Raw genomic sequence first — 11,348 nt, 5'->3', positions numbered from 1 at the left:
GCCTTTCCTCCTACGCACAAGCAGGCGCTGGGTAGAATGTGACCAGGCAAAGGAAAGGCACAAAAGTCCTGGGGAAAATACGTCCAGAGTAGAAACGAAGGCTCTCTCCCTTCGCTGAAGGCACTTCCCCTAACATGGCCAAGCGCTTGCTGGTCTTGGTGTCCCCGTTTCTCCCCCTCCCTCCGTACCCCCCGACTCTAGGGCCCAGGTCCGCCTGCCGGACGCATTCACCAGCACCCGCAGCCGCAGGGGGCGCGCCACCCGCGCCTGCGACCTCTGCGGGAAGAGCTGGGCTGAGCCAAGCCGTGGCGGCTCAGCGCCGGGGCGGGGCCAGGAGCGGGCGGGCCCCTGGGTGGGCGGAGCCCTAAGTGGGCGGGGCCCGAGAGGCGGCGGCCGTTGCCGGGCTACCGGAGAGCGCGGAGCCCGCGGCGCGGGGAAGCGCTCGGCGTGCGCTCAGTGAGGAGCCCCCGACCCAGCAGCCCTCCCGGTAAGCTGCACCCGGCCCTTTCCGCGCTCCCCTCTGGCTGCGAGTCCGGCCTGGACCTGCAAGGCAGGACGGGGAGAGGGGGCGGCGGAGCCTCCCAGGTGACGGCAGGTAGGCGTCCCGCTCCTCCGGGGGCTGCGCGGCGGTCCCTAGCCCTCGGCCCGGGTGGATCCCCGAGGAATGGCAGCCCGGGAAGGGGCGGCTGCCGAACGGGAGGGTCGCTGGCGAGGACTGCTCTTGCGCAGGGGAGGGGGGCGGGCGGACCGAGCCGGGCCAAGGCGACCCCCGGGCAGGGGTGACAGCCAGGGCAGGAGGACTTGCCGGGGGAAGAGGCACCGGAGATGCTGGAACCTAGCAAGCTGCGGCGGGAGGGACGCGGGAGGGTGAACGCCTCTCTCCGGTCTCAGTCGGCAGTGTGAGTGACGGGACTGTCTTTCCAGGCAGGGATCTTGTAAATAGAAAACCTGCTTGTGAGGCAAACGTTTGTGAGTATGTAAATAAATCTGCATGAGGCTTAACCCGGGCCTTGAACGGTGGGGCTGCAGGGTCTGTCCTGGGCACCTCGCAGCCGCGCGGCGCCCCTGCGTGGACTCGCGCTGCTCGGGAGGAACCGTGCGCAGGCCTGGACTGCCTACCCACTGTCGCTGGGGAGGTGCAAAGAGAACACTCACAGCACTTACAAGTAGTCCATAAACATAGCATTCCGTGGAAAAAGAACGTTTCGCAAATATCAGCACTATCTATTAGTACGGTGATGGGTAGAGCATGTAATAGATTAGAGAGAAACGTCAGTGCTCACAGTCCTTGCCTAGGTTCTGATGCCATTTCATGGAATAGAAATTTACTAATATACTCCTGAAGATGAAATTTGGAAGGATTAAAATTCAAGGATGATCTGTTTTGATGGTAGCCAACGATTCATCAAACAGACATTTAAGAAACCCATGTCACCTTTTGCATTTTCATAAAAGGACTCAATTTGCAAACAAAACCTTAAGTCTTGTTCAGTATTTCTTGAATTGAAACAACTTAACTGAAAATATTTATGAAGGTGTAATTTTTACCACATTGACGGTTTTCCTTTACTAGAAGACAATTTCTTCACATAAACAGGAAACAGTTATTGTTAAACATGACTTATGCAAACAGAATATTTTAATATGCTGTTATTTCATGATCAGATACTTCTCTTCAAAAGGATTATACTGCATTAGTTCAGGATTTACCTGATATGTTTTCTGTTGTGCAGTTTTACCTTAGGCATTTTTGCCAATGCTACTTTCATGTAGTTTACAAATATTTCAAGCACTGCTTATTTTCTAATTTAAAGATCAGTAGCTTAGAAGGGGTGAGAATTGAGTCGTCCCACTGTGGAAGAAAGTGTTTGACATTAATTACTATTCACAGAGATGTGGGTAGTTAAAAAGAATTTATCTTTGGGTGATATTTATCAAGTCATCCTGAAAATAATACAAAACATAAAAATGCAATTTCATTGTGAAATATTACCTTGACATCAGTACATAGAACATTATCATGAGCTCTGTAAGTTCTTTATTTTTTAATCTATGAAAACGTCTTATAACATCTTCTTTATTACCGAGGCCACATGACTTTATTGACTTGAGAATTTTTTTCCATAGTAAGTGTTAGTATTTTCTGGGATGTTGATGGAAGCTATCTGTCCCTGACTCTGAGCCCCAGGCTGCATCTTGAATTTGAAATTAAGGACATGTGAAGACTTCTTACGCACTTGAAATTGCAGTGTTAGAGTACCTTTCCTATCTAGAAACTTGAATAAGGAACACTGTTAGTATATAAGAGGCTTTTCAAAAGAACAGAAAATGAAATTTTTTACTTCAGATAATCATTAGCTTTAGTTTATACCTACCTACACACATATATGAATAGAAAATGAATGGAGACATGTAATTGTCACATGCTGTCCTTAATATGTTAGTTTAATTTACCAGTTACAACTCTAGTACATGACTCTAGGGCATGTTGGGGACTTTTGAAACATAAGTGAGGAAGTCTGCTAACACTCATGAAGAGAATTAGATTCTCCTTTTTCACCTATTTAGATCTTTGAATTGAAGCTTAACCCAATCCCCTGTGACTAGTTCCATCATTCAGAAATTAACAGAACACACACGAAAAAACTGCAGGCATCTTGAATATATGGAGAAAAAGCAAGTCCTTTTAAATCTGATGAGTCAGTATTTAACGTCAAGCATTTAAAATTCAGGAAAAGGCTAACATGCCCTATCTGTGTTGACTACAGGTTGAATGAGAATACCCACCTTGAATAAATGTACACTCCAAATAAATAGACAGCTACTTATGTGATAAGAGAGCCAGGAACAGTTCAACAGTGAGGTACATTTGTCTCATGGCAGCTGAGTATTAAACATTCATAGCCTTTTTAAAGTAACTTTCTAGCTGAAGAAAAAAGAACAATAAAGCAGTATGAACACAATTCCTTTTCATGATTTACAGGTTAAGCAGTGAGTTCATTCATTCTATTTTATCCGGCTAAAATGTTTACATTTAAAAGTAAGATGTTTAAACAGTATTGGGCTATCTTTTAGTCCACACATCACAGAATATGTACCTTTTACACTGAAGTTTTAAAACCTGGGTTTTAAAAAGAGAACAAGGACCCCTCAGCAATTAGATAAAACAAAGGAACTTGTATATCTAAAGATTAAATATTATGTAGCCACTCTTCAGTGGGCTTGGATAGGTCTAATATGAGGAGATCTAAAAGAATGGACACCACTTACACTGGAAAAGAGCACTTCAGATGTTTCAAAGAGAGGTTTTGGAATTGATCCAGACTTCTAAAATAAAAATTGAAACAGCTGTGTTTTAGAAATGGTTATGCACTGTTTAAGATATACTGTGTCAGCATTGGAGGTCCCCACAGTCCTTGATGCTACAGTTGTTCTACTTGTATTTTGAGATAGAGAAACATTTATGAATGGGGGGGCATTTATGAATTGCCTCGGTTACAATATGCTACATTTTGAGAATACTGACAGTGATTTTCTGAAAGCAAGGATGATAGAGTCTACCACTCAGAGAAACAAAAAGAATTAGTCTCCAAAAACCCTATCCTAGGTTAAGTTCTGTTTAGAAAAAAAAAAAAATTATTATAGAAGGCTGACAGTGAGTGACCCCTAATGTTTTTGAACTTTGGGAGAATTGAAGATATTGTGTTTGGCAACAGAACATTGTAAAGCTTGTTGAGTTTTTTAGTAGAAAATATTTCATGATTTGAAAAAGGGAAATCTTTCTCATTCCCCAGCCAACAACAATATGTATGTGCTTATTACTGCATGCCTTTGAGAGCTTCCTAGGCTACAAAAGAGGCTGCCAACTCTATGATGTAGGAAGAATGATTTTCAGAACATAATGAAATTGAAGGCTAAGATAGAGGAAGGCTAGAAGCCAGGGGTTATTGTCCTGTTTGGAAATAGCAGTACCCTAAATTTCTAACTGATTTTTTATTCTCTCAGCGTATGGGACTGACATTATTTCTAAGCCATTTATGATTATGTTCCACCATTAAAATGTAAAAGGCTGTATGTATAGCATTGGCTTTATTTCAATGCTGATTTTATAAATTGTAAGCCTGCCAGTTTGCTTTAATGTTGATTTTTAAAAAAATATTTCAGTTTATTGCACACTGGAAAAATGTATGAGTTGAGTGTAGCTTTATTACATAATGGTGATACAGTTTTATGAGATGAAAACTGTTACCTATTGCATGCATTGTATGTTAGATGATAAATCAAATAACTTTAGAAGTATGAAAAAATAAAGAAATTCATTTATTCTGGAAAAAATACCCAGATTATTTGAATTATTCTGAAATTCATCTATTTTGGTCATTTGTAAGTTAAAAAATAAAGATCATTCTCAGAAAGGTTACTGAATTAGGGGGTGCCTGGGTGACTCAGTCGGTTAAGCATCCAACTCTTGATTGCAGCTCAGGTCTTGGTCTCAGGGTTGTGAGTTCAAGCACTTTAAAAAAAAAAAAGGTTACTGAATTGTTAAAATTAGAAAAATAAATACCAGATTCTTCTTTAGTGATCTTTGTTAATATTATAGCACTCTATTCAAGAAGTGGGATCCTGAACTGAATTGTGTTCTACTAATTTATATCTCAATCTCAAGTTATAGTTGCACATATTTTTCACATGGATTGCTTTAGCCCTTATAACAATCCTAAGAGCTAAAATGTCATCCCTAGTTAGTGAATTTCTTCATTCATTCTGCGTGTATTGAGCACATGTTGTGGGTGAGCTACAGTTCTAGAGCAAAATCACAGTTCCTGTCATTAAGTCCTCAAACCGTAATTGGTTTGGTTGGTGCTGGAGTGAAGGGAAGGAGCTCAGTGTGACAATAGGGAATGGTGAAGACTGGGGCACTGGAAAGTACCTGTTCTTCTGTATAAGGGACGACTGATGCTCAGCTCTAGCTCATGTTGCCTTGATGTGGGACCAGATTTTCTAATTTTTCAGAAAAATTATTTTTCTATTGAAAACTTATTTTGAAAAATTAAGTGCTGCAGTGACTGAAGAAAATAATGCCTCTGGCCAGATGCTACACGTGGCCTGCAAAGAGAGTGAAGTAACTAGGTAATTATGCTGTGAGGTAGAGATGAGCCCAGGGTGCAGTGGAAACACAAAGGAGAAGTGCCATTCGAGATTTAGGAAGATCCCAGAAGAACGCTGACAGATTGTGGGGCAGGTATGGTAGATACAGTCACAGTACATATAGGAAGGTTCCAAGGCAAAAGAAGGGGCAGCAGTTGGGCACGCTGTAGGTTGAAACAGCCACTGTGGTTTGGGATCCAGGGGTCTGCCCAGCCAAAAAGAAATGGAGCCTAGAGCTGCTCCTCCCTAGCGGGCTCCTGTGAAGGGCTGCCTGAAACCCTGCCTCTTTGCCTATTGACACACCAGCACAGGGTTTCATGATTTGGACAAGGAAGTAGAAGGGGTGTGCATTCAGCACCTGTTGGATTTATCCCCTTTAGAGATTGGCCAATTGGGACACCTCATATTAGTTACTCATTCATTCAAATGAGCCAGCTGAACAGCTTGATTTGATAAGCAGCCACTTTCTGTGCAGCTGAACAGAATGTTTGCCAGCTCGATGCTTCCTGCTCCTATGTCTTCTTAGTTGCTTGCCCGTTGTTCCCGAGACTGCCACTCTGTCTGATACTGTGGAATGACAGTCAGTGAGGCAGAAGTTCCAAACTCCCTGAAGACAGTGAATCAGGCATCAGTAGTCTTTTCCTCACTGCTTAGCTAGAGCCCGTTTCTCTGCACGCATGTTGCAAAAATGGTTGCTAGATTGTAGATGATATCTAGTCTGGATTTTTGGGGCAAACTGTGAAAACCCATAATCCCAATAATTCATATGTCTCATGGTTGATAAGTCATCTCCAAATAAACAGAATGCTGAAGCATATAAAAGCATTTTTCTATCTGGGCCAGACCCTGATTGCTCAGAAGTTAAAAGCAAGTTCAATAAATACCTTTTTATTGCCTTATTTTTATTTTAAATATTATTGCTCACACGCTTGTTATTTCATTAAATTTTCCTTCTTTTTATGAACACCAAAGCATTTCACAAGGTTATTTCCTTTTCTTCCAGGAAATGCAAGGTCACACTTAAAACACTCCACCAGCTAAATTGTTTGTTTCTAAATACTTCTTTGCCAGGCTATATTCAAAGGTGTTGAGGAGATGCCACCACCCCTGCTAAGCTGTGAGGTCCCTCGAAGTACATCTTTGTAGTGCCCTGCCCCACTTGATACTGCCTCCTTTCAAGCACCTAATAACTGTTTAATCAAAGTGTGTTGAATAAATGGATAAATCACTAAATGTATTATTTTGTTATGTAGTTTTGTTTTTGTTGATCATTTTTGTTCCTGTCGTCCTCCTGTGACGTGGGCCATTGGATGCTACAGCCTAGGATGATACAACCCTAAGTCAACCTTGCAGAATGCCTGAGCGCCCCATTCTGGAGTTACTAGGCATGGATTTGATTTGGTTTTCACCGTTTCTATTACGTGTCCTTTGACCCCCCAGTTTTCTCTCGCGTTGGATGGAAATAAATACCTACTTTAGAGTGTGGTAGTAAGGGAAAAATTATACTTTTTATAAAGCCTTCACACAGTACTCAACATATAAATGCTTAGTTCAGGCTTTGAATTGTGATTCTTTGCCTTTGAATGTTTTCTGCACAGATGTAGGTCCAGAGGTCTAAAACGTTACCGGCCACTGGATTGTGACTGTGTGAGTAATGTTTCCCGTTGGTCTAACAAGTTACAGTCTTCAAGGACCATCACATACGTTGAATTATTTTGATTTTCAATGCCAATGTCATTAACTACGATAATAATCATTGCCAACACTTATGTAGCCCTGATTATGTACCAGAAACAGATTGAATCAATTCACCCTCTTAGCAGTGCTTTATAAGTGCTGTTAAATTCACTTATTCCTTACAGCAATTTCCAGAGGCAAGTATTATCACTATGCCCAATGTAGAGATGAGGAACCTGAGGCTCCAGTTAAGTAACTTGGCCAAGGTCACACTTCAGTAGGTGGCATTCTCAATAGCAACTGCCACAGTAACCACATTGGCCCCTGTAGTCCGTTAAGTGTTCTAGGCACTGGGCTAAGTACTTGATTTGCATTATCTCAGGTAATCCTCACAACAGCCCTGTGAGATAGGTTCTGTCGTTATCTCGACAGATGTGTAGTTTCAAAGCGACATTGCTAAGAAATGGGGCTGAAAACCTAGGTGTTGTAGTTGAGATTTTCCCCTGACAGTTTCCCCAAAGAGCCAGGCTCTTTTTACCCATATTGGGTTTACATGCAGAAAAGTATTTGAACTTGGACTTTAGATCATCCCATCTGCTGTCAGGACAATCTACCCAGGCTAAATTATTTCCTAGCCTCTTGGTATAAAAAAGCCAGGCAAAGAGAGAAGTCACAGAAAAGAGAAGTGACATATGCCAATGGTGCATTTTTTATCTCTAGCTCCCAGGATAAGAAATCTTTTGTAAAAATCTCACATTTTTATTTTTATTTTTTTTAAAGATTTTATTTCTTTTTGACAGAGAAAGAGGCAGCCAGAGAGGGAACACAAGCAGGGGAGAGCAGGAGAAGGAGAAGCAGACTTCCCGCTGAGCAGGGAGCCCGATACAGGGCTCGATCCCACGACCCTGGGAACATGACCCGAGCCAAAGGCAGACCCTTAACCATCTGAGCCACCCAGGCGCCCCAAAACTCACATTTTGAAAAAGTGAATTAAGATTTTTAAAAAATACATCTCCATATCATTCAATCTTGTCTTCTAGTCCAAAGCATTTAATGCCTTGTAGATAATAATGACATGGTAATAAGATATATCTGAGATAGAATGTTTATTCTTATTCACTACAGAAGAACTAAGTCAGTTATGTGCAGCCAAATCTCACTTGCTTTCCATAATATACCCTTCATTGTTTTGTGTTTCTTTATTCACTTAATTAATTCAGCAAACATTTATGTGCCTATATGAGCCAGGTACTATGCTAGACCCTGGGAATATAAAGAGTAATAAGGTGCTGTCCCTATTTTAAAGGAACATACAGTCTGGTGAGTAAAACTGGTATACCAATAGGCATAATTGCTATATGCCATATGATTGATGCCGTGCGTGAATGTAGAAAGGCCTATCGGGCCATAGGGAGCAAACCTTTTTAGTGTACTTGGTCGTAGACAGCATCCCAGCAGAGTGAAAGTTGAGCAGGTTCTCGGAGGGATTTAGCAAGAAAGGCTCTCGAGACCAAGGTTACAGTCTGTGCAAGAGGGCAAGACCATGGGTGTTTAGGAGAATTATGGGCATCAGGCTATGGCAGAGCTGGATGGGCGTGAGAGCAGTGACCAGGGATGACCCTGGGGTGGGGGTGGGGTGCTAGCAGGTGAGGTTATAAAGGGCACAGGTTCCAGGCTAAGGAGTTTAAAGGGTAATTTGCAAAGAGAAACCCACTCAAACTATTCAATTGATCATGTGTGTTGAGAGAATAAGACAAGTCAGCACATAGGATATAGTTCCACTCAGTTTCTTTCTGCCCTATCATCTAAAAAAGATCTCCTTCTGATGCAAAAATCATAGTACTTTATTTTTCTTTTTTCTTTAATAGTGTTTATGTGGTTTTTATCTCATCACCTCTTTTAATTTATAGACTTTAATTTTATTTATTCATTTGAGAGAGAGAGAGAGCACAAGCAGGGGGAGAGGCGGAGGGAGAGGGAGAAGCAGACTCCCTGCTGGGCTGGGAGCCTGCCATGGGGCTCCATCCTAGGACCTGGAGATCATGACCTGAGCCAAAGGCAGAGGCTTAACCATCTGAGCCACCCAGGTGCCCCATAATTTATAGACTTTTCCAGGAGGACTACGTAATTTACCTTTTTGCCTCAAGAACATTACACATGTATTTTTTTTTCATTATAAATGAAATACATTAGAAAGAACTTTTAGGAAAAAGAGGGGAAAAAAGTCACCCAGGATGCCCCAATATGAACCTAACCACTGATAGTACTCTGAATTATTTATTTTTGTACATAAAACAGGTGTATCTTCTGAAGTCAAAATCATATTGCCACGACTTCTAACTTGATGTGCATGGTAGTGATTGCCTCTACAAGAAGATGCTACAGTATTTGTGCGCCTTCTGCAGTAATTAGTACAGAATCCCAGTGTAGTGGTCCGTCCGAACTAGTTGCTTGATAGTGGTATGCCCTGCTCTATCAATCTCTTTTTCTTATATATAAGAAATATATATATATCTTATATATTCTTATAAATGCTTTGGTATTTATACCCTCTTTTCCCTATTAGCTTAATCCAACAGATTTTATGTTTTATTTTAAAAATCAGCACATTTTTAAAAATTAAGACCATGTCGATAAAGAGATAACCCCAAGCATACCTTTCAGGAAATGTGATTTTATCTACTCATCCCAATCCTGTGTCTGCACAAGCAGGAAGCTGCATGGTTGGGTAATGGCTGGGTCATTTTGAGATAGGCAAGGAGGAAAAAGAAGCTATGACCAAGAAGCTGGAAAAGTAAAACAAAAAACAACAACAACAAAAAACCCTTTGAATTCAGTCAAAATGGGTCATGCATTCAACAAACATAAAAATGATTTTTCCTTGCGCTGCTAATTGGAGCTACTCAGGCACCTGGAATAACCTTCCGGGTTGTCTGTCTCCAGGCTGTGTTCAGGCTCACCCCCGCCTGCCCTGCTTCCTTTGTTGTTAATTGCTATTGTTTTTCTTAAGGTCTTTGGCCCACAGTTCTGGTTCTCTGCTCTGGTTTCTTTCTAAGTAGTCACATTGTCCGGTCTGGGTCTCTGTTAGTTTTGGAAGATTCAACTTTGAAGAGAACCTGATCCCTTGTTTCTCTACCTAATAGATGGAGCCACCAGCTGAGTCTCCCCCCCCACCCCTTTTTTTTCTTTCTCTTTTTTTCTCTTTTTAAAATTAATCTCTTCTCAGGACATTGTGTGGATCTGAAAAAAAAAAAAGGCAACCATGTTTGTTTCTACATTTTAGGTCATTCTCGTAAAGATAAGGAGGTTTGGCTTACCTTTTATGGAAAAGTGAGTGCCTCCAATTTCATCATTTGTGAATGATTTTTAGATGTTTTAAAATAAATGCTCATTTTTCTGCTCATAAATTATTTTCACTGTACTGGTTGGAGGAAGAACTCATGAATGCCAAACATTAGCCATATCTGCTTCTTAGTGGGGCTGTAGCCCCAAGACCCAAGTGTAAGGTCTTTATTAAACAGAGCAGATTGTGTTGCAGGGTATATGCGACTCGGGGTAACTGGAGCCAACCCACCTGGGTGTGCATCCTTCCCTGTCTCTTACTAGTGTGATCTTGAGTAAGGGACTCAGCCCTCTCTGAGCCTGTTTCTCCATCTCTAAAATGGAGATAATGATAGTATCTATCTTCTAGAGTACTTGTGAAGGTAAATGAGTCAATACGCTGGAGATAGTGCCTGGCACATAGTACGTAGCTCATGTTCATTGCTATTTTGTTACCATTATTGACCTCTTGGCACTGACTAAACCCACCTATATGGAAGGTTTATATAGTCACTGTTTGACTATAACTCTCTACTGGATGGAGTGGTCCGACACTCTGGAGACTTGGGTAGAAAATAAAGGCATGTGTAGGGGCGCCTGGAGCATGCCACTCTTGATCTCCGGGTTGTGAGTTTGAACCCCACGTTGGGTGTAGAGATTACTTTAAAAAGTAAGATCTTTAGAAAAAAAAAAGAAGAAAATAAAGTTATGTATAGCCTAGGAATTCAGAGCCAGTGGGAGTTTTGCATATAATGTGTAGGGAGACAGAGCTTCCAGTCTCCTCACCTAAACTATGAAAGGCTTACCTATTATTTGTCCACGTTATCTTTTACAAAGCGATTTCCTTTAAAGCATAAATAGTATGACAGTATAAACATTAATGGTAAACATTCTAGAGTAAATACAGAATACAGTGACCGATGTCATCCTGGCTAACTAGATCTTCTTGTCTTTTAGAAAACTCTTCAACAATAAATACACGTAATAAGAGCCATGGCTTTAAAAGTGCTCCTGGAACAAGAGAAAGCATTTTGCACCGTTGTAGTTTTACTGGCCTATTTGGTAAGTCAAGTCTGCACTTTCATAAGAACATGGTGGAAGGAGTCATCTAAGTAGCGCTGAAACTATCTTCTATTTCTAATCCCATCTTTAAAATTTTTCTTTCAAATTGCATTTTATCAATGTTGCATTTCATTAAAAAG

The 11,348-nt window shown here is 41.3% G+C and overlaps 1 protein-coding gene across 2 annotated transcripts in view; it reads left to right on the top strand.

Moving 5' to 3' along the window:
- Positions 1-411: 411 nt before the first annotated feature.
- TNFRSF19 (TNF receptor superfamily member 19) overlaps positions 412-11,348 on the top strand; it is an 80,907-nt gene continuing 69,970 nt past the window's right edge. For both annotated transcript variants that reach the window (XM_025874858.2, XM_073894777.1), the window contains exons 1-2: positions 412-595; positions 11,104-11,208. In XM_025874858.2, the coding sequence (XP_025730643.1) occupies positions 11,140-11,208 (69 nt within the window). In that variant the 5' untranslated portion in view covers positions 412-595; positions 11,104-11,139. The remainder of the gene's footprint in view (positions 596-11,103; positions 11,209-11,348) is intronic.

The sequence above is a fragment of the Callorhinus ursinus genome, unplaced genomic scaffold, assembly GCF_003265705.2.
Source record: "Callorhinus ursinus isolate GAN/ISIS: 27379988/994484 unplaced genomic scaffold, GSC_fseal_2.0 scaffold7, whole genome shotgun sequence".
In the NCBI taxonomy this organism is placed as follows: domain Eukaryota; kingdom Metazoa; phylum Chordata; class Mammalia; order Carnivora; family Otariidae; genus Callorhinus; species Callorhinus ursinus.
Note: the sequence above shows the minus strand (reverse complement) of the source record. Positions and strands in the feature narration are given on the sequence as shown.